A 24,540-nucleotide genomic window follows, 5' to 3' on the forward strand; every position below is an offset into this window, starting at 1 on the left:
CCATGCGTGACAGACAGGAGGGGAGAGCTGTGCTGTGTGCATGCCCTAAAGGGTATGTGCATCTTATGAATGCATCCTCCGGGATCACCTCCACCAGATGCCGGACACTTCGGAGATAAGGCAGTTTTAGTGTTTTATGTCAATAAGATTCTGGGATTAGGCACATCATATTCATCAGCACCAGGCCCAATAGGTTCTTAATCCAGTCTTAGTTATGGTGCCTAGGAATCTATGGGTGCAGTCCCTTTGGTTTTTGTCAAGCCATTTTCAGCAGATTGACTAATAATGTGAATTCCTCCACACTGAAAGCCTGTGACATAATAATGAGGACATTTTACTTCCTTATTAGCCTTTCTGCCACGTTACTGGGTTAGGACAAGTCATTTGTCTGTTCTGATATGGTTCCCATGGTCAGGGCTTGTTTAAGAGCCAAATGAACCTGATGATGACAATTCCTCATGTCATTTGTCTGGTGCAGGTGGTGCCAGAGGGAACAGGATGCATTTAGAAGAATACACATACCCTTTGCTAATCTCTCATGTTCATATCTCAACCAAATACATACCCCCCCAGCATCGGCGTGTTGTGAAGCGGGATGTCGGTTGGCAGGGTGAAAGGAGGTGGACCAGTGACACAACTCACGTCACTGACCAAAGGGGCGGACTCACTCGTGAAAAGGGAGCAGGTCTGCCCAAGAATTGAAAGGTCAGCCTGGCTTTCTGGGTTACTAGTCCAGTACTTGTCCACAACTATCTTTCCTTCTTACTAACAGGCAAAAGCTTCTGGTTTGGAGTCTGGACAGAGTGTAGTGGTGAATGTAGAAGAAAGGGAGAGACCAAAGCAGCAAGAGTGTTTGTATAGTGCGCAAAATCAGCTTTATCTTAACTAATTTCATTGCCAGCCACAAGTTTTGTTCCTCTACTTCCCTACTAAGTTTCCATACTTAATTCCCTCTTCACTTAACGCAAGAACTTGTACAAGCACTTGGAGGAATAATGAGGAAGTAAAATAGCTTCATTATGATATCGTAAGCTGAGTGTGTTGGCCTTGGATACCAAATCACTTGAAAACAATGTGACAAGAACTGGATAGACTGTACATAATGCTTCTAGGAACCATAAGATGCTGAAGTGCTTTATGTATGAGAGTGAGTCCATACGTTCTTTTTAGAAAAAGAACATTTGCACTTTTATAAATAAACCTTGTTACACCCTTCTGGCTGTCAATCAGACAATCGATCCTGTTACTGACTGGTTTGTTTAGCTCAGTAGAGCTAAAGTCAAGAGGCTGCAGTTGCCCAGAGCATCTGCCTTGCAAAGACTTCTCACTGGACTGCATTGGGAAAACTGTGATTGGACAGCCACAGAAAGTCTGGGAGGTATTAGAAGGGGAGGGCTTGCAAAGGCTGCAGACAAGAAATCTGTTGCTGTTGCAAGCCATTATTTAATATACCCACAATGAAAAATGCATTTATAAATTCATGCATTTTTCATTAGGTGTATATCTACTCAATAGTGAGTTTTTATTTTATTTACAATTATTTTTTTAATTTGTGCAATGAAGTGCCTCTATTACTATTTAAGAGCACCCAGTGTACACAACACATTTATCCAGTGCTCAAAGAGTAAATGCACCATGCAGACACTATCTTTAAAATAAACACTAGAAAATGGGTTTGGAAGTATTTTGCTTTTTCAAACTCGAGTGATACGAATGACAAGACATAGTTTGGCTGGTGTCTGATATCAGATAAAATGAATGGATTCCAGATTGGCATGATACAGAGAGCAGCGCTGGAGGAAGGAAGATGATGTGTTTATTTCTCTAAGCCACTTCAATTAAATCCGCCTTCTATCCTGACAGATCACTTGGAAGAACAAATAGACTGTCTGGGTTTATAAGATGCCTGATGTGTGCTCACAACATCACAACTTAAATGGGACAGTATAGTCTACTGACAAATTAATTATTTTTTTTACCACTGCTTGGGCACTGCATTGAATGTGTGTTCACCCTCATTTTATCAGCATTCAAAAGTAAAATCACAAAAAAATATTTTGTTTAAAGAAAGCAAATGTTTATTATTACAAAAAAATAAATAAATGAATACACAAAAAGTAAACATTGCACATACTCTCAAGGGGAGAAACCAATCACCCAAAGTGACATACAAAAATTAGAAAACAAAAGATATCAGAGTCAAAACAGTAGTAATTCCCCGCTGAAGGTGGGTGATCACACAGGTACGTGCTAAACATAGATCCCTTTTAGGCACAATATATCCCCAGTTTATATATCTTTTATTTTCAAATATAGTCCATGTATCTCTTCAGACATTTTTTCTCATTAGCCAAGATAGAGTTCATTCGTAATATGGTACAAAAAAAAAAGCATACCAAAAAATGAGCCAAAAATACAAAAAGTAAAAAAGTAAATAAATAGAAAGAGAAGTGGGCTTCACATGGCCATTTAATTGAAAAGCAAACATAAGAATATCACTGCAGTAAAACAAGAATATGGCCTGCTCTCAGCATGGAAGAATTGTCACCGGAGTTCGTTCTTAGGTAACGTGAGAGCAATGTGGCTGGATCTGGTGGTTTGCAGAACTATTTGGCTGTCTCAGAAAGGCCGGTGGGGCACCGTGCTTGGGAGTTCCTTCACTCAGTCAATAGCTAAATTTGGTGGTTGGACAATGCATGGAGGTGTGGGTATAATCAACCGTGAACTGGCGCTGTAAGAGCAAAGTGATATTAATAACAGTGCCATGTTAAATTACACGATGTTGACTTGATTTAGAGTACCAGCAGAGATGGGTGGTGGGTATTATAATTCATAGCATCTTAAAACTAAGCGCTGCTCCACTCCACCCCCCCCCCCCCATCCCCTCCAACCTGAAGTCTCTCTAATTCCACAGTAATGAGACAGATTGCAGCAATGTGCTGTAATAATAATCTCGATTTCAAAAGGTACAATAATGGCACTAAAGTTTTATCACTGCTGCACTATTATAGCCGAGCTGTACGGCTATTCGTTCTTTAAAAATTAACTAAAGTGAATATTCTATATGGAATGCTAACAGGTTCAAAGATCAGAATGTTACAATATGCTCATGCCTCACAAAAGTGAATCCCTTAAAGGGATTTTATCATCCCCATCCCATCTTAACCACCAAATCCAGCAGAGATTTTTATGGGACAAATGTCATTGAGACATGAATATCAGCTCAGTGTGGAAAACCAGAACGCTGACCCAGAGACCTACCTTATCTGTAGCCCAGAATCCATATATTAGGAGAACTTCCACACCAGAGCAGGTCTGGGGCTCCATTACATGTGAGTGTGACCCTGAGAGAGGTGAACTGGGAAACATATAGGGTGTTAATCACTAAACATGGAATTATCCCTGTGCATTTCCTTGACTCTCTGTTTTATTGCGGATCTGTGACAAATTCTTCAAAATAAAATAAAAAATATATTGACAAAAAAAAAAAAACAACACATTGCATTATATGACATTGAAAAACATATTGCAAAATTGAAGTAAACATAGCTGAATGTCACAGATTGACTTAAAAGAACACAATAGGGTTATGAACACAAACATATATCTAGCCCCCCTGACAGCCCTTGCCCCACTAAATATAGTATAATCTTACATTTTCTCCCTGATCTGCCTGCTTGGCTGACATCATCAGAAGTGATTCTCTCAGCTGATCACAATGCTTTCCCATAAAACAGAACTGGATTGGCTAAGACTGCGAAGGAGGCAGATCAGGGGCAGAGTTCAATAAGCTGTAGTTGTTCTGGTAACCATAGTGTCCATTTAACGTTAATTTAGCAATTCTGTTTTTCACTATAAATAATATGTTATTTAGTAAATAAATCTTATAGATTTATGTTTATTTTGTCTACAGGGCTTGCTATGTTTCTGTTCTTTTCATATTTTCTACAACACCTGGGTGAATGAGTCAGGCATAATCTACAATATAACTATTGCTTTTTCCCATTTGTGTCACCATGCACAAACCATAAAGTTACGTGTATGCATAGGTCCCAAATTAATTATTAATATATGCTTAGAGGCTTGCAAGCTTTCGAGATCATATTCTACATTTCAATGTATATAAATGTGCCAAAGGTGTATTAGCAGGGTTCTCCAATACGTCTTATTAAACATCTCTTGTTCTGTAACCCTTCCTATGAATAATTTAATTTTTTGTTTCAGGTGCTATGCAATTATAGAACCATATAAAGGATGCATTCACAGTCTGTACATTTTTTGCACGTAGTACACTATGTATAACACTTGAGGGCAGCAGAGCACCACATTTGATGAAAAACAGTGGCGCTCTTTTACAAAGACAGATTTTACTTAGGAGCTTGAAGACTCTATCAGGGTTACTTACTAAAGAGAGTATTGACAGTGAATTTGAAATGAATTTCAAATTCAAGGTAAGAATAGCCGAACCAAGTCAGCTATGCGTCCAGTTCAGTTACTTTGGCCCCAAATTTGAAATTCACTTCATATTCTCTGTGAATTCTCAGCTTAGTAAATAAGCCTGTTTATATATCCTGTAACTGGGACCTGAGAGTCGCTGTGTATTTGAGTGACAAATCCTGTGTGCCCACTGATCAGCTGAGTGATGTACATTTATCATTTCCAGCTTTCAATTAACCTATTTCACATTGTTAAAGTTGCCATTCGATTGACGTACAGACTACAGCTGTCCTTTTTGTAAATACCTTTAAATGAGTACTATAAAACATGCATAAAACACGTATAGCGCTGGAGTACGTACTAAGGTGTCCGGCCCTCTCACTCAAGGATTTAAAAGGTATTTTACTCAATTTGTGTCCATTGCTACGCTGTTCTTGGCGCGCTTAGTACCCGCCTCCACAGCTGAGATCATCCATCTTCATTATCTAAAAAAAAGATAAAACGGCTCTTTCTGGCCATTGGAAGCTTGAGTAAGATGCTCTGCACAACAAAAATGTTGAAAGCTGTGAATTATTCCATAAGCTATAATGGGGCTTTTAACCCCTTCAACTATTCATTATCAGAAATATAAATACAGTGCTAGGCAACTAGCATTGCCGCAAACATGTGCTGTAAGAGATTATGGCATTGTGGTACTAGGCAGTAGCGTTGTCAGTTTAGGGTTAAGTATTTACTAATGTAGCGGAGTTGAAATATTAAATCCCAATATCTCCGCTGGTAGAATAAAGTAATCAAAGAAAAGCGCTGAATGGAGGCAATATCCCAAATCCCCCAGTAACCGGCCGAAACACAGTTCTGGGAGTCAACTGAGATTTTAATAACAAGTTCCAGTATTTATGCAGTGCCCCATGCAAGGGGTTTCCTTAATCACTTTACAGGGGTTTTAGTCAGGGGACTGTATGGGGAACTTCACTTGCAAGGACATTTCCCATCAGGCCATACTGTACTGGAGAGATAATTGGCCAAGAATGTATTGATAATCCCATTATCTCTCCGTACAGTAAAACAGGCACTTTAACATTAAAATCCATAATAGGCATTATATACGGTTGAATTGGCCGAATTACCCCTTGTTCAATAGCTGGGACCTAAGCGCACCATCTGGTGAAATACCGCTCAGATCCCTGCTATAGAAAATGAAAGCCATGCAAATATATATTTACACCAGCAGTCATGGCAATGCTAGGAAAACCTATACTGGTTAATTTACCGAACGAACACAGTATCCGACCGGTCTGGAAGTCCAGCGGTGTTCGTGAAGTCGAGTAGCCGATTTTAGTTCCAGGTACTCGACGACCAAACAGCTGGGCTTTTGGGAGAAAAAGATGGCCGCCGCCACGTGTTCGGCATACGAACGGCGGCCACCCACATATACCTGAATTAACTGTGATACATTGTAACTATCCTTAATGGGAGACACACGACCCCCAGTGTGTGGTCTCCCACTCCGTAGTATTATTAGTTTCACGAACGGTGGATTTTAACACCGTTCGTGAAACTAACAGTTTAACAGCGTATGGCTTTCGTGCAACAAGCATCCGAATGCCATCTACTGCATACAAATACAAATATTACAGCCATTCCATACACATACAAAGGACTAAAGTGGCGGTTCTGCCACAACTAAATAGCATTGTCAGATCAAGGATGAAAGGCCATCATTGTCAGTGTAGGGTTAAATATTTAGTAAGTAGCATTGTCAGATAAAGTTTAAGGGTTAGCAGTGAGTATTTTCCAAATATGGCTAAAAGGTTAATGCATAACATTGTATGATGCCAATTAAAAGGTTAGCACATAGCACTGTGGAAATATGATTAAAAGATTATAATGTAACACCGTGGGATTAGGAGTAAAGGATTATGATGTGGCATGATGTAACCTTTGTGGGCTATAGTATACATGTATGAAATGATGACGTAACACTAGCAGGATATTGTAGAACATTAGTGCCTTGTGGTATACTATTAATAGTATTGTCATTTTATGGGTTATAAGTAGATTGTATTGTTACATTAAATATTTACACTAATCACCCAAAACATTAAAACCACTGACAGCTGACGTTCCAATGGCATCTGTCAAAGGGTGGACTATATTAGGCAGAAAGTGAACAGTTAGTTATTAAATTTCATGTGTTGGAAGCAGGAAAGAAAGCAAGCGAAAAGATTTGAGTTGGGAGACTATCCCCCGTTTAGTTGAATAGCCCCCACTCGCGGGGCCTGGGTGGGGGCTCTGGGGGACACTATGTTCCCCCCGCTAGTTAATAGATGCCCCACCATGAGGGTCGGTTATTAGAGGGGGGTGGGGAACAGTGTGGGGCATAGCAAGTAGGGGCATTCGGAGGATTTTAATCTCCCTTATACTAATATGGGGGTCATATTGAACCCCATAGAGTAAGGGAGGACATGGGGAGCTTAGGAAGTGGCGGGGAGCACAGCTCCCTGCCGCTTTGATCTTTACATATTACAAGGAGGGAGCTGCGCGTCGGTAGCTCCCTCCTTGTAATAAACTAAACAAACGAACACCGATATTCAGTGTTTGTTTGTTTGTCTGACATTTCTATTCATTCATTTGTCTTTCTGACGAATTAATGAATAGACGAAATATCTCAAACAATAGCCCCAGTGTTTAACTGGGCATGCGCGGGAATTTCAAAGCGCTATCTAGTGTGGGCAGATGACGTGTCCCACAGGGCCTTCATCTACCAACACAAAGATGGCTGTGCCCAGGACCTTGGTCCGAGCACAAAATAAAGATTTTTAAAAAGTTTAGGGGCATATGGGAGTGACTAGGGGGAAAATTAGATGTAGTGCAGTCGGGAGGGGAGTTAAAAATAAATGGGTGCGACCATGACAGTGCCACTTGAAGGCTAGCCTGTCTGGTTGGATCACACAGAAGAGCTACTAAAGCTCAAATTACAGTGCACTAGAGGGTTAGCATTATTTTTTCCCAAACAAAATAACTAGTAGAATGGTTAACACTGGGAACAGCATCAATAATATAGAAATAGTTTCATGTTGGTAATGGAAGGTCATTAAGGGTCACACCTTTTAGGATATTAGGATCTCTGGATTCCTCACTGGGCTCTGATGCTGCCTGGTGGTCCATTCATTGGCTAAGATTGTCAGCCGACCGTTTTCAGCCAATAAATGGCATAAATTGATATTAGCTAGACAGAAACTCTAGTTTCAGGCTGACTGTTGACACCCCACATACACTGTCAGAGTTACACCTACTGCAGCTAACGGGTTAAACTCTGTATACACAAAGCGAAATGCTGCACATACAGACTCTAGGTACCATGACCACTTCACATCAGGCTTATTCACTAAAGTGAAGATTGTAGATAATTCAAAGTGAATTTCACATTTAAGACCAAAACAGCTGAACTGGAAAAATTCTCCAAGTCAGGTTTGCTACAAGCTCAGCTACCATGGCCTTAAATTTGAATTCCCAACAATTCTCACTGTAGTAAATAACGCTGCATGCGATTTAAACAAATTTTTCTAGTGACACCTTTATTATGAGAAATCTGCAGAGAGGTTTTTGTTCACATGTCCATGGCATTTGCATGATAAATGTATGAGTTTTGTTTACATTGGTAGTCTAAGCACCATAACCACTACAGCATGCTGGCCCCTGGTGCTGTCTCACTGTAAGCCCCCAAATCATTTTTGAATGGTTTGACACTTACTTGGGTCTCCCATAAGCCTCCAGTCCTGTGCTGTCTGCAGATGTCACAGAGCAAAAACGCAGGACTTGCCTGGCATAGAGTAAAGGGACTCTCCAAACTCTATGACCGCTAACCACCAGCTATAACAGATTTGGATTTTAATATATCTGAGTAAACATATATATGGAATCTGACTGATGAACATTCTTCTAATTTTTTTATTTGGACCTGTGAATGGAGGGCTTGGATCCCAGAAGCACTGTGTATTGTCCCCCTCCTGTTCCCGTTTTCCTATGCCACGTGTCGTGTGAGCTCTATAACACATAGTATGTTATAACATTGTGTGCTGTACTATAACACTCATATTGAGCCACAAGGGTGAAGTGAGCTAGGAGTATGTGGAAAAAATAAGCTACTTGCTGCCGCTGGTGCTCACTTGCTGTGTCATATTGTTTGATCAATCAGGATAATGAAAAAGAAAGGGTTTGGCAAATATTACTATCAGGGGCTCAATTTCCACTTTCCATGTTGCTAGTGGTGGGGAAAATAATAGATCAGGGTGGTGCAGTAGACATTGCTTACCTAGATTTCAGTAAGGCTTTTGACACTGTTGCACATATAAGGCTTATCAATAAACTGCAATATTTAAGTTTGGATTCTGATATTGTTGAATGGGTAAGGCAGTGGCTGAGTGACAGGCAACAGAGGGTTGTAGTCAATGGAGTATATTCGAAGTTTGGGCTTGTCACCGGTGGGGTACCTCAGGGATCTGTACTTGGACCTTTTCTCTTTAATATTTTTATTAGTGATATTGCAGAAGGTCTTGATGGTAAGGTGTGTCTTTTTGCTGATGATACTAAGATATGTAACATGGTTGTTGTTCCTGAAGGGATAAGCCAAATGGCTAATGATTTAGGTAAACTAGAAAAATGGTCAGAGTTGTGGCAACTGACATTTAATGTGGATACGTGCAAGATAATGCATCTTGGACGTAAAAACCCAAGGGCAGAGTACAGAATATTTGATAGAGTCCTAACCTCAACATCTGAGGAAAGGGATTTAGGGGTGATTATTTCTGATGACTTAAAGGTAGGCAGACTATGTAATAGAGCAGCAGGAAATGCTAGCAGAATGCTTGGTTGTATAGGGAGAGGTATTAGCAGTAGAAAGAGGGAAGTGCTCATGCCATTGTACAGAACACTGGTGAGACCTCACTTGGAGTATTGTACGCAGTACTGGAGACCGTATCTTCAGAAGGATATTGATACTTTAGAGCATGGGTCGTCAACCTGGTCCCTACCGCCCACTAGTGGGCGTTTTAGGATTTCAGGTGGGCGGTAGGGATTTCCAGGCTTTGACGACCTGACGACCGGGCGGACGGGCGGGCGGGTGCGAGCCGGCGGTACCCCTGCGACTGGGTACCGCCGTGACAAATTGCGGCTCCGGCCCGCGCGGCAAACCGCCGGGGCTGCATATGGAGGGGTCCATCGGGTGGCCCATGCTGTCAGGGCCACCCGATGGATGTGGATTGTGAGGGGGCCCAGTCAGCGCTGGGCGCTTTAACAGCGCGACCGGGCCCCCTGTGATGACATCGCAGAGCTGGGAGGAAGTGACTGCACATCACTCCTCCCAGCTAACCCTGAGAGCCGCGCGGGAGGAAGACCAGGGAGTCAGAGTGGGACTCCCATCCACCTGAGCCACCACTGGACCCCAGGGAAAGTCACCCTCCTGAATCTAAAAGGTAGGAAACAGGAGGGTGACTTAAATATAATGTGTGTGTGTGTGTCTTTGTATGTATGTCTTGTGTGTGTGTGTGTGTGTCTGTATATATGTGTGTCTTGTGTGTGTGTGTGTATGTATGTGTGACTGTCTGTTGGTATGTGTGTCTTGTGTGTGTCTGTATGTATGTGTCTTGTGTGTATGTGTGTCTGTCTGTGTTCCTGTATGTGTATGTGTGTATGTATGTGTGTCTGTGTGTGTGTATGTGTCGTGTGTGTGTGTGTGTATCTGTGTCTGTATGTGTGTTGTGTGTGTGTGTGTATGTATGTATGTGTGTGTGTATGTATGTGTGTCGTGTGTGTCTGTATGTGTTGTGTGTGTCTGTATGTGTCATGTGTGTCTGTATGCGTCGTGTATGTATGTGTCGTGTGTGTGTGTGTATGTATGTGTCGTGTGTGTGTATGTATGTGTCGTGTGTGTGTATGTATGTATGTATGTGTGTGTGTATGTATGTGTGTCGTGTGTGTGTGTCGTGTGTGTCTGTATGTGTTGTGTGTGTCTGTATGTGTCGTGTATGTATGTGTCGTGTGTGTGTATGTATGTGTCGTGTGTGTGTGTGTGTGTATGTATGTGTCGTGTGTGTATCTATGTGTCTGTATTTGTGTATCTATGTGTCTGTATTTGTGTCTGTATCTGTGTCTGTATGTGTGTCTGTATGTGTGTTGTGTGTGTGTGTGTATGTATGTGTGTTGTGTGTGTATGTATGTTGTGTGTGTGTATGTGTTGTGTGTGTGTATGTATGTGTCGTGTGTGTGTATGTATGTGTATGTGTGTGTGTATGTGTCGTGTGTGTGTGTATGTGTGTGTATTTGTCGTGTATGTGTGTGTATTTGTCGTGTGTGTGTGTGTATGTGTCGTGTGTGTATGTATGTGTCGTGTGTGTGTATGTATGTGTGTCGTGTGTGTGTCTGTATGTGTGTCTGTATGTGTGTCTTGTACGTGTGTCTTGTACGTGTGTCTGTCTGTTATAGTGGACTATATAGTAAGTGGGCTACCTAGCTCAGCCTTCCTACTGGGCATTGCTACAAGGAAGGTTAAAAAATAGAAAAAAGGGGAAAAAAAAGGTGGGGAGGGGAATTGAGGAGGGAGAGGAGATGAGCTGACGCACAAGAAAAATCATAGAGAGATAATATGAGAAATCATATTATGCGCAAACAGAGAAGTCGTCTGAATATCACTGAAAGAGACCTTCGTTTGTTCCTTACGAAAATCGAACCAGATATCAAATATTTTGTCTCGCAGCATCAACCTCAAGGATCTCATTAATCACTAGTAAAGGTAATTTCAATTTACTTTATTGTTTTCTCATTAAACTTTATAAAGTTAAAAACCTTATAAACCTGCATTAAGTAGAAATAAAAAGATAAATGTACGTACATTTATTTTTTGTAAAACACCCTCCTTTCTAAAAAATATTCTGCATTTGCGCGAAAACTGGTGGGCGGTAAGGAAATTTTTTCAACCAAAAAGTTGCATTAGTGGGCGGTAGGTAAAAAAAGGTTGACTACCACTGCTTTAGAGAGTTCAGAGAAGGGCTACTAAACTGGTTCATGGATTGCAGGATGAAACTTACCAGGAAAGGTTAAAGGATCTTAACATGTATAGCTTGGAGGACAGACAAGACAGGGGGGATATGATAGAAACATTTAAATACATAAAGGGAATCAACACAGTAAAGGAGGAGACTATATTGAAAGAAGAACTGCCACAACAAGAGGACATAGTCCATAGAGGGCCAAAGGTTTAAAAATAATGATCCGATCTCTCAATATATTTATTCTATGAGTGGATATATGTTTTTAATAGTATCACTTTGTTAAATCTTCATATTAACTTTTGACGAAGCCTGTAGCAGACCCGGCCAGTTACTTCCGCTAATTCCTTCCCTCAGCCACTTTGTAGCCATTAAAATAAGCAGACATCCATTTTCCCCCAGTAACTGGACAACACACAGTTCTGGGAGTACAACCCAATTTCATTTTTAATGGGACATGGTACAGCCAAGTTATACACAGACCCCGAGCAAGGGGTCTCCATACAGTTACACACAAACTCCTCCCCTGTGCGTGGGAGATAATTGAGTCAGGAACTGTACAAACTCAATTATCTTCCAGGTAGAAAAAAACATAACATTTTAAAACACTCCACAAACACATTTTAATATTTCAGAACCCCATGAAAGTTACATCACTGAATAGCTGGAATCTGGGGGAGGTGTCACGGCAAGGGTACATAATTCATTGTTGCACTATAGAATAATGTTATTTAATGAAATTTGTGTAGTGCATATATGAACTGCCTGCCTGATAGAGGTGACATTGTCAAATTCAAAAGAAATTGTATGGGAGGGCAAAAGGTTTACAATCTAAATTCCTCTTTGAAGCTGGGACCCCAACAGAGCTATTCTGTAAGGTGTGAGAAGTCACACATAAGTGGCCTGGAAGTCTGGCTTCAGTATAATCGAACCCTCTCATTTGCCATATGTCTTGATTGCCTCTTTGATAAGGAGTCATTTGATATGAACAAGCCTTGTGTTCCAATATCATACTCAAAGGAGACATTACTATCTACCCACAGATTAATACTCAAGTCTCATTTTTTATCATATATAGAATGGGACAAGCACAATCTTCTAATCAAGCCTAAACATGATGTGTGGAACAAGGGGACCACACACACAGGAAGATCCCCAGCATGATGACCTGAAAACAATAAGAAGGAAAGCGATAGGGCACATGGTACTCAATAACGGCATTCCGTCACAAAACGTGCACCATTGTCGAACGTTTGATTTCTTCATCTCCTCCACACGTCTACATCGAACATTCCATTGAGGGCCACCTAAGGATCCACCTAAATCAGATAGTACCCTTCAACGTGGTTCTTGCAGGCATATAAATGAACAGTTGGACTACATAGGGATATGAAGCTGATTTCCCAGACCATTCTGTTCTGTAATTTGATCATCTGTAAGATTTGTGTTATCAGCAAACAGTCATCTTACACTGTGTTCAAATACAAAGCAGATGATACGGAATGTCAAAGTCCAGACAGAGAAACGGCTTACAATAGCCTTGTCAAGTCTCACTTTGTCAGATTGAAGGATAGTTGTCCCTTGTGTCTAATATACTCTTCTCCACGATCAGGAGTAAGTTTGAGCTATAGAAATGGTGTTACAACTTTGTGAGCTCATTGAAAGTCAAAAGCTCATTTTGAAAATATTATTTCACTTTGTTAATTAATAAATGTGTAATCTTACCAGAGGAACTCATTACTAAACCATCTTAGACAAGTCCTCAGAATGGTCCGAGAACAAGGCATACTTCGCACAGAGACTATCCAAGGATATATTGCCTAGCAAAATAAATATAAATCTTTAGCACTCATCAATATAATTGTATAGTGTGGAATTAGCAAGAACATAAATATAGAATGCATCAACCATTCAAATGAGTTAGTTCTGACGTATATGAGTCAAGAATGGACGTAACCCTTTTCTCACTGGACAAAGATGACCAGCGGTCATAATCATTAATTCTTTCAAAATTTGATGCCTTAGAGGACTCTGTGCCTCCATATAACATGGGAGATCTTTTTTTATTTTTGTTTCATAAGTCCATAATTGCAACTTAGCAAATGTAGCTAAAAAGAGTAAAATGCAGATTTCACTATTTAAAATTGCAAGTCGTCTGTATGCAATTGCAGTTTATACATTTAATGTTGAGTCAAATTTGACTCATGCTGCTCGGTTACTGCGTTAATTACATGAAACAACTTAAGTCACTAATACATTCAGTTAAAAACTTTAAAGTATGTGAAAAAGTATTTTGAGTCATCCAAATACTTCATCAAAATCTTTGCATAAACTCTGTTTGAAGTATCCAGAAGAACTATCTCAATATGTCCCTAGTATGTCTTAAGCAGACCCGTTAGGGCTCATTGTCATTGTAGCTAGTCCTCCAAACACTGAGATAGAATTCTCTCAATTCTAATATTATCTATTTAAGAATAGTACCCCAAACAATTCCCTTTACAATGGTCAGAACATGGAAAATACTTCAAGATATTCAGTAAACCTAAACTATTCAGTCCAACTCCAGACATACACAGCCTGACTTGGCCATTTTCCTTTCTTCTCCCTATGTCCTCTTCCTCTCGAATGTTCTTTGGTTTCTCCTGCTTCTCTCACCCTGATTGGCTATTTCTGTCACATGAGTTTGTGGATGGCAGACCAGACTCTTCTAAGCTTCAATGCTTATAAACTCAAGGAATATAGAAAGTGGTTTATTTCCTACACTTTAATGGAAGTACGTCCAGGACCAGCATGTGTGGTTTTTTTAGGCCGGGTCATAATGTAGTTTTTAATACTGTTCTCTTTGTCTACTGGTCTCATTACACCTCTATATAATGACCTCGCAGTTAGTCCATATTATCGTATCGTAAGTTGGTATTCCATTCAAGAGAACAAAATTCCATCTGAAAATGTGTTCATTTACAGCCATCCATTTTCACCTTTGTCTTTGTTGCAAGTCGGCCCCTAGATCCATCTGTGTGACGGTGATACAATATTTTATTCGGAAATATACTTTGCATTGTTAAAATGTATTAAAGGGGTACTATCTTTAGGTTTGGACACATTGTACTTTACATAACGTGTATGTAAGGATATATACTTTGAAAAGTTGTCAAAACCATGGAAAATTAGTTTTTAATATATTAACATATTTGGTACACGGTTAATATTTACAATTTGCAATATACAATATATCAAATGTTAATGTTTCTCTTTAAACATAATGCAGTAAAATCTCTGGATCATCTGTGCAAAAACAACATCACAGTGGTTATTAGATGAGACTCTCCTGCTCGGGGGGAAAAAAACAAAGGTTGAATAGACAATGCAAGTTTTAATAATCTGTCAGTCACAACAGGTGAATACTGTGTATAATTCTGTACAGTGATGTGAGCCTCACAGGGAAGGGTTACTATGTTTTTAGGGAGTCCCTGCTCCGTGCAGTGCATGCTGATCAGTCCAGATACATCACATCTAGCTAGGCCTCCTTAGACTTGTGCAGCTGTCAGATACTATCGAAGCTGACATGAATGCATCAATGTTGGCACTAAATTGGCCCTGGATCAACAACATCAGCCTTATTCCTCCCCTGGATGGGATGTGTCGTTCTGGCAAAGGAAAGAAGGCACTGTGCAAATATACAATTTTTTTGGCTAAAAAGTTACATTCTGATAGGCGTTTTGTCAATGTTTATATAGCTCAGACAGCTAATCCTATTCTCCAGCAAGGAGTTCACGTTCTTGACTTCAGGTCTGGTAGCCTAATCTGGCGATCAGCACATGTGGAAAAAAAAAAAAGTTTAAATAGCAGTGACCTCGGGGGACCTTCCTCGCAGTGCAAGGAGACTGTATTACCTCATTTCTGAAAGCGGCTAAGGAAGGGACATGCATTCAAAGATCCTCCGAGTTACTGAAAGAACCCTTGAGCTCATCTGCAAAAGAACATCCCAATTAATACTTTAATTAAAAGTCAAGATTACTGTTAGTAACAATAATTCATATCTTGTTTTACATTTTTAGTTATTTTTTTGCGCATTGTTTGTGCACTGTTTTTCGAGCAAGAATTTTCTAGAGTATAAAAGTATTTACTTACTTGATGTTAAACTAATCTGAATCATTCTCTGATAGCGTAGCACTCCCCATCATGGGTAGACATTCTAGGCATTGCAGATATCTTTTGGCTTCAGTTTAGCAATAGCTGGTTTAATATCATGCGGATTGCAGTCTCGCCCACTGTTGGCATAGGAAGTAGTATCGTGTATAGACTGTAAAGAGGCGTCTTGTGCAAGGATGATAAAACAGCACTTAGCGAGTGTATGAGCCAGTAGCTTGTAGTGGTGTAAGCAACAAAAACAGAACAAACGAACATCAATGCATGGACCCTTGACGCCTGCAAAATTAAAAGAATGGTGTCAGCAACTCAGCACTATAAAACAAAGCCACATAGTGCTGTGAGGCTGCCAAAGACCGAGGCAGGCTCCCCTGGCGGTAAATATATGGATAAGGGTTCAGGATGCCTACAACGCAAGGAGTCTGAGATCTGCTCTCCAGATGTGAACCTGCACTTTCACTGTGTGACACCTGCACGGAGAGAAAGAGCAACATGAACAGAGGAAATGCTGAGCGTAAACTAGAATCTAAGCCTCGTGTCTCCTGAATTCTATAAACTAGAAAGGGCTGGCATATGGGATTAATCACAGCTCATGTCATATAGATTTCTCCATGTATCATGGGTTTATAACACATGCCACCTATAATTTTCTGTATATACATATATCAATATGATTACACTTACTCATACAAGTTTATATACAAATGGACTGCGTGGTCTTTGACTTTTCTGGTGGGCTTTGTCGGGGTTTACCTCTCACAGCGTAGACATGAAAAGAGCTTGCAAATGTATCGGAGTGAGGGAAACGTTATAGAGTGCGGGCCTTCATGGTCATAACATTGAGGAGAGTGAAACAAAAAGGCTTTATAACTGTTTTTAACATGTTTTTTTGGTTGCTTTATTCTTCAGGTGATTCAGTAACATTGTTTCTTTTGTATTTTTATGTAAGCAAGTACTCCGTACAATAACCAAACCCTGAATTAATAGATATGAAGATGGATAGCTAGATAGATTGATAGATAGATGGATAGATGGATAGATAGATAAAACGCACAGCTTGAATATTATAAGAAAACAGTAGGACGAAGAAAGAATAGGAGAATTAAAGGAAGATATAATGTTATGGGGAGAAACGAGCAGAGAAATGGAAAAGGATAAGGGCAATAGAAGCAGATGGAACCTAGGTACTCATGTGTGAATGATTGTAGACATATCTATATCTGCTCCCAGACTGGAAACAAAGTCAAGACATGGCAGCCCAGGTGAACCGAACCTGTCCCAGCATTGAACTCAACTAACTAGTTGGTGCCAACGTAGAAAATGGTGGTAAAATTATATTTACTAGTTGACGTATCTGGGTGGTGCTACAGTCAAATGTGAGGCGTCCAATAGAAGAGCATAGAATTGGAGATACCATTTGCTCTTCCTTAGTTAGAGTAAGTGATTTAGAATTGGAAAATGTATATATTTTTACTATAAATCCTATGGTTCCACTGACAATGTTCTAATGCATGGGAAATCAGATATCTCTAAACAGCAGCAACATAAATAGAAAAGGGTAAGATAAAAAATAAACTGGAAAAGTGGTATGCCAACGAACGAACAGTGGCAGGAGAGAGAGAATGAGCTGGGCTATGGAGGCGCGGGAGCTGATGAGGGCATTGGATGACCCCCTCTGATAGCGCTACTCCTGCCTCTTTATGTTTTGGTGGGTTACAATTCTCTCACACTCCCAGACTCAACTGTAAAGGAGGTGGTGTAGGCATCCTTCTCTCCACTCAATGTACCTTTCAACCAATCATAACTCCCCCTGCCCTATCTTTTTCTTCTTTTGAAATAGTCAGTGTCTGCCTATTTAAACCCACTCCTTTAAGAATTGCGATCATCTACTGCCCCGCCCCGCCTGGTCATCCTAGGCTATTCATTGAGCACTTTTCTTCCTGGCTTCCCCACTTCCGCTCATCTAGCACTCCTTCCCTTATACTTGGGGATTTCAATATCCCAATCAACAACCCCAACTGCACTGATGCCTCTCATCTGCTCTCTGTAACCTCCTCCTTTGGCCTCAGGCAATGGTCCAATTTAGCAACCCAAACAGCGGGAAACACTCTTGATCTCGCCTTCACCAATCTCTGTACCACCTCTAATCTCTCCAATATTCTTTTTACTCTATCTGACCACCATCTGCTGACTTTTGACATTGGCATACCCAAGACCCAATTGACACCACCGTCTGAACATCAATCTCACAGAAACCTCCAATGTCTTGGTCTAGATAATTTCTCTTCTAATCTCCAAACTCTCCTTTTACCTATCTCAAACCTCATCTGTGCTAGCTCTGCAACCTCCTTCTACAATTCCATCCTCTCCTCTCAACTAGACATCATGCCTTGACTACTGTAATCCGCTTCTCAGTTGTCTTATGTGCGCCCAACTTGCGCCATTACAGTCCATAATAAATGCGGCGGCGAGGCTCATCTTCCTGTCCGCCCACACCTCCCACGCCTCACCCTTCTGTCAGTCCCTACATTGGCTTCCTGTAAGATATAGTGCTCAATTTTAAATTCTGGTTCTTGCTTTCAAATCTCTGCATAATGCTGCTCCCACCTATCTATCATCTCTAATTGACTTACGTCTATCTTCTGTTCGTTATCCCACCTCTCAAGACTTTTCGAGGGCTGCACCATTCCTGTGGAACTCACTTCCTTCCTCCGTTAGATGCTCACCCAGTTTCCACTCAAAAAATCATTAAAAACCTACTTCTTCATAAAAGCATATGAATTAAACTGTTAATATCTCCCGACTGATTCCTCTCTTGCAACTATCATTAGTCTACTACAATCCTTACATTTTGTATCACTTTACCCCACTCCCTCTAGCATGTGAGCTCATTGAGCAGGGCCCTCAACCCCTCTGTTCCTGTGTGTCCAACTTGTCTGGTTACAACTACATGTCTGTTCGTCCACCCATTGTAAAGTGCTGCGGAATTTGTTGGCGCTATATAAATAATAATATATTAATAACATAATAATAATGACAGAAACGACACCCAGAAAGATGTTAAGTTTTCCTAAAGAGGTGTATTTTCAGGAAAGGAGTCTAGGGGAGAATCTAATGGCATGGGGTAGAAAATTCCAAAGAAACGGGGCAGCCTTTGAAAAGTCCTGAAGATGAGAGTGGGAATGAGCAGATGTCAGGAGAAGGTCATCTGCAGAGAGAAAGGAAAGAAATATGTTTGTTGAGAACAGAGGAAATGTAGTGAGGAGTAGAGTTAGTGAGGGCCTTCTAGGTTTGTGTTAGCAGTTTGAATCAAAATGCATTCATCAACTGCAGTAAAGGTACAAAAAAACAGCAGGTACCCTCAGCTAGCACTGTATCCAACAGCTTAATCCAACATCGTGGGAACCAACCACAAACACTTATAAAAAACCTGACTGATACATCATCTTATTGTCTACCATGTAACACTTTGACAACTGGGGAAGGGAAGATGCCCTCGAAAGCAAGGAATGTTGCCACAAATACTGATAAGCCACCATATCCGCTTCATCGCAGAAAAGTGAGGTACTATAAGAGCTGGTCAACAATCGCAGTCCATATTTATTTCATATACAAAAAAGTGCAAAAACCTTTCACTATGTCACAAGATAATATTGTAATTAATCAATTTTCACAGATATCACTATACAGAGTTTAAGTGAATATTACGTGGTTGATAGACAAAAATAGTTAGTATATTTAAATATGAGAACTTCCCTTGGATTTAACCCGAAGATCTTCTCAAATGTTCCTCAATATATAGATACAAACAATAGGGTCAATCCAACTATAGGGAAATAGAGAACAACATAGTGCAACTCTGTATAACACTCATAAAATGATTTTTTGTGCCAATGGGTCACTCACACTTTAATTGATAAAACAGGGCATTCAGAAATCAATGGAGATCTCAGGCAGTTTCTTGCTTCCAATCACTGGTTCTGCAGCTCTCAGTGGTATGTAAAACAAAGTGCATCCAAAATGAGATGTAGGAAAATATAGATAAAGTAAAAAAGTAATTTATTCCTTACACCAAGGAAAGGATCAATCAGCATAAAATACAAGTAAAATCTGTCCACAAATCTGTCCAACGCGTTTCATCCCAATCAGGGACTTCTTTTCAAATGGTGAAAAGAAGGTATATCTACATATTTTTTGCATGTCAGATGTGAAAGGACTACTGTCACCCTACACCTGCAATTATAATAGCATTAAGAGAGGCTCGACTCCTGACTCCATCAAAGTAACAAATGTACTCCATGGGTCAAAGTGAATTTAAACACGTTGAAGTTGTTATGGTGCCCGGAATCCATGGACACGGTCATCTGTTTTATTATTAAACCTTCTTTGAATGGTTTAACAGTGCATCAGGGTTCCTGGGTGGCTGAACTGTTCCGAAACGGCTTTCCTGTCCTGCTTAGGTTGCTGTGGTTGCTCTAACCCAATTACTAGATTGAGTAGGCATGGAATCACAGCACGTGCAGTCCTAACTCTGACCAACGTTAACTCATTTAGATCAAACAAGAAGAGTTTGAAAAAAAAAAAGAAGATTGTTTGCAGCTCATCGGTTAGTCTGTGTTCTAAAAGTTCGTTCTCAAATCTTTCCAACTCTTTAAAAATCTTTAAAACTGTTCAGAGAATATATCCCTAAATCTTCCTACGACTTATCAGGAATCCATTTAACTTTTTAATGCTTTTAAATATTTAATCTCCTCTCTGTTTACATGCTGCTTTCTTTTTTTAAAACAAACAAAGAAAAGCAAATAAATCCCCAAATGTTTTAATTCGTCTTTTTTTTTTCCATTTATTTTTTTAACTTTTTTTCATTTTCTTTTGCATTTGCAAAAATTGTAGTTGCTTTGTGTTCGCTTTATGGGATAGCTAGATTATTCTCATTTTTCATACATTGCAATTACTGATAATTCTGTCTAAACATTAGCAAGCAGATGATTGCAGACCTTTGCTGGGAGACTTGAAAAATGTGTCTAACTTCAAAATCCTTCCTTACACCTAATTACAGATAATTGCAGGTAACTCCTGAATTTGCACGTGTGAGCTCACAGTGCATGCATTGTGCACGCTGTGTAATTATCGACTTCGATAACTGTCTCTTTAATCAACATATTTTGGGAGAGCAGTAAATTAAACATTTGGTAAACAAAGCCTCCGCCTTGTTAATTGTAAGGTATTAATAATACAAGATAGACTTATATGGACTGCTGTGTAACCAGCATAAATCTTTAAGCATTCCAAGTATAGAGTAAAAAAATATGAATGTGTTTGGGGTGTAAAATGGATGGACCTTTACTTTGAAAAAAATGACCCTTTAATTCTACTGATGGGATACAACATTTAACTGCTTCACTGCTGATTACTTTCCAACAATTTCATTTAAATTAAAGGGACAACCCAGACTGGTTATCACCTCTCATAACCAATGCATCACAAAAATGAAAAAAAAAAAATATATACTTACCTTTAAATTTGTGAAGCAGCTTCACTTCCACAGGTGAGCTGCAACAGCAGATAGACCTCTCCATCAATCACGATCATTTTCACTCTGACCTAGGGGTACCAAAACTAAAAATCCATGTTCATGTACAGCAGGGGTTTATTGGATACATAGATCATTAGTTTTCCATTCACCCAAGTATTGCAGTAAAAGTTAAGATATAGAGTCTTAACCCCTTAAGGACACATGACATGTGTGACATGTCATGATTACCTTTTATTCCAGAAGTTTGGTCCTTAAGGGGTTAAATTGTTGCCTGCGACCGATTACCATTAAACGGCTGCTATGTTTGGAAAATCTAATTTGCAATTATGGCATATACTGTAACTATAATGGTTTTTTTAAAACAACACAAAAAACTAATTTATTGTATATCACATAGATACATAGGATGTCATAACCCAGGGATAGGCAACCTTCGGCACTCCAGATGTTGTGGACTACATCCACCATAATGCTCTTACACCCATAATGCTGTCAAAGCATCATGGGAGGTGTAGTCCAAAACATCTGGAGTTCCGAAGGTTGCCTATGCCTGTCATAACCTATCTACAGCCTTATCATTCAGTTGCTACCCACAGATTCTGTTGGCGGATGTTGGTGGGCTTCTCCTATGGAAAGCTAGGGTGATCTATGTCATGCTCTGAACGCTCTGCCCATTTAGACTGGGCAAGATGTATTGTGGTTCCAGCTCGAAGTTCCAATTTAACATAAAAAAAAAATAATAATTGTGCTAATCCTATGCACTCATCTGAAGCAACAAAAAATAAATAAAAAGCCCACCTCTGTGCGTGGACAAGTAATGTAAAAAATAACCAAATACAACTGCATACTCCTAACTAAGAGAATAAAGTGAGAGTGATGCCCTGCTTCCTTTTATTCGGAAGATCTAAAGACCCTTTAATGAAAAATTAACTATTAAAAATAAAGGACCATATTGTAGGGTTTTTTAAAGTAGTGGCTATGGTTTTTTTTATTATAACTAAAATCTTCTATTACTCCCTCTGTAATATTTTTGCCCAATTCTTCTACTGAACGTGACACTCAACTAATGTTCAAGATACCGCTGTTTATTAAAGGTGGAGTAGTGTTGTTATTCATTTTTTATATCTATATTTTTTTTTTTTGTATAAAAGTATAGTAAATTTAAAGCAGACATTTTCATGCAGTAAGGTGCACAAATGCTATCCAAAACAGAATTGTGTCTTCTGTAGAAACAACATGCCATTGATTGATAAATAAGTACTAAATTCGTATTTTCCATTTGACATATAATGTAATTTTTTTTTTTTTTTTTTTACTGTATAATTAAATCTTCCATCTCAGGGTTCCGTTCATAACCGAGATTATTTTCCCAGAGTTATTTTGTCTTTTTTTTTTTAATTTTGAATCAGATACTATACATATACATCTGTATACCAAATAGAAAAACAAAGTTCTATATATTCTAGTTGAGTGATTATAGTTATTTCTGTTGACTTTTACAGCTCTGGAGAAAGGTTTGACCAAAGCCTTGAAGAAGTTGGATGATTACCTTAACACACCGCTAACGGAGGAGATTGATGTAAACAGTAGAGAAGAACAGAAGACGTCGAGAAGGAAATTCCTAGATGGAGATGAATTCACTCTTGCAGATTGCAACCTTCTACCCAAACTCCATGTGGTGAAGGTATGTTTATTCTCCCTTACTTTGGGAACTGAAGAAATATAACGGTGTCTCTGATCAAACAGTTTCTAAATAATTTCAAAGAATATACTTTCAACTGATTTTTACTAATGAAGAAAGGGGCACCATGCAAATGTTAGCAACTAGTATGATCAATCAGTGGGACAGGTCATTAGAATATTTAGGTGTAAAATAAGGGAGAATAGTAATATTAAGTAGTATGAAAAGAGCATTTTATAGATAAGATGTATGCCCTTACACAGATTACTAAATCTAGTTTAGAAAGATATACATATTCTAAAGACAAATTCAAGAACGACCACTAGAATAGTGTTAATTTGAGATTAAATTCTGCTTTATATCTATACAATTTTTCTTTTATGTTTTTATTTATTTTTTATCTTCCGGATCTTAAATGTTTGTATTTTAAATTCTTTATTTGTACTTTTTTTTTTTTCAATATTACATACAAAGGGGTAAAACAGTGGTTTACAGAGTATATAGAACAAGTATAAGTGGGTAGGATGAGGGCATTATAAGCATTACTAAGATCATTAGGTGGTGACCAGGTCAGAGGATCTTAGGTGGGTGCTGGATCCATTGGTCGAGGCTCCTTGTGTTGGGTGTGTTTTGTGCAAAGTAGATGTCCATAATAAGACAAATCTGCTTTTGTTGCCAAGGATGGATGGTCGGTTCAAACTATATGGCAGGTCTGCCTTGTATGTGGGCCCGCATCCTACTAGGTTTGCTTTTTGTTATCAGTGTTTGGTTCGGGGTTAGTGGAATGGACAAGTGAAAGGGGTAAATGAATAACTGGGATTTCAAAGGGGTAGTGGGATGGGATTGAGGCGGCCTGTGAGAGGGGGAACAATGTACAGTGAGACTCAGAGTATAACAGCGGAGAGGGAGAAAGTTAGAAGGGGGAATTAGATCTTGACGTGGGGATCAAAACGCCAGAGGAGAAGAGAGAGGGAGAAAGAAAAAAAAGAAAAAACAAGGGGGATGTTACAGAAGAAGAATAGTAGGTATGGTGGTCGTTTCAACAGTTGTTAAATATGGATTCGCCTGTAAAAGAGGGCACATTTTTGGGTTACAATTTGAGTAGGTTCAGGTGTGGTGTCCATTTAGCCAAGGGTCCAAAGCTTTAGCAAATATGTGGGGGGTGTCATCGACTTGTTCGGTATGTTTGTTGGAGCTTACATTTTTGATAGTGCAGTCACCTATTTTAGTAGAGACAGAAAGGCCAAAATATGTATGTATACGTGGAGCAGAAGGAACAAGGCTGACATCCAAAAGCATACAAAAGTAAAAGGTACAATATTTTCGGCAGAAAGAGGATATTAATAAAAAAGAACATGCAAGGAAGCATAACATTTAGCCGAACAGAATGACATTTTGGAGTAATTTATGGAGATGTTTCTTAATAGCTAAAGGGATCATTTACAATACACTGTCTGTATCCATTCAATAACCGTTTCCAGCATTTGGCCAGTACCATGTAAGTGTTTTCAAATAATTCAGAATCCCAAATAATGTCACAAACTTATTTTTTTAACTGTTAACACAACCAGCATTAACTTCAGTTGTCATTGAGATCGATACTCTAAGATACCAAGGTCAATGACAAACAAAATGGATCTATCTTGAAAAGACTTGACCTGTAGTTTTGACCCAGTTTACAGTGCAGTGGT

The 24,540-nt window shown here is 39.4% G+C and overlaps 1 protein-coding gene across 2 annotated transcripts in view; it reads left to right on the forward strand.

Annotated features, from left to right (window-relative positions):
• The window catches only part of CLIC5 (chloride intracellular channel 5), a 131,888-nt gene that overhangs the window by 104,187 nt on the left and 3,161 nt on the right, over positions 1-24,540 (forward strand). For both annotated transcript variants that reach the window (XM_063442057.1, XM_063442058.1), the window contains exon 5: positions 22,671-22,852. In XM_063442057.1, the coding sequence (XP_063298127.1) occupies positions 22,671-22,852 (182 nt within the window). The remainder of the gene's footprint in view (positions 1-22,670; positions 22,853-24,540) is intronic.

Source organism: Pelobates fuscus, chromosome 2 (assembly GCF_036172605.1).
Source record: "Pelobates fuscus isolate aPelFus1 chromosome 2, aPelFus1.pri, whole genome shotgun sequence".
NCBI classification, from domain to species: Eukaryota; Metazoa; Chordata; class Amphibia; order Anura; family Pelobatidae; genus Pelobates; species Pelobates fuscus.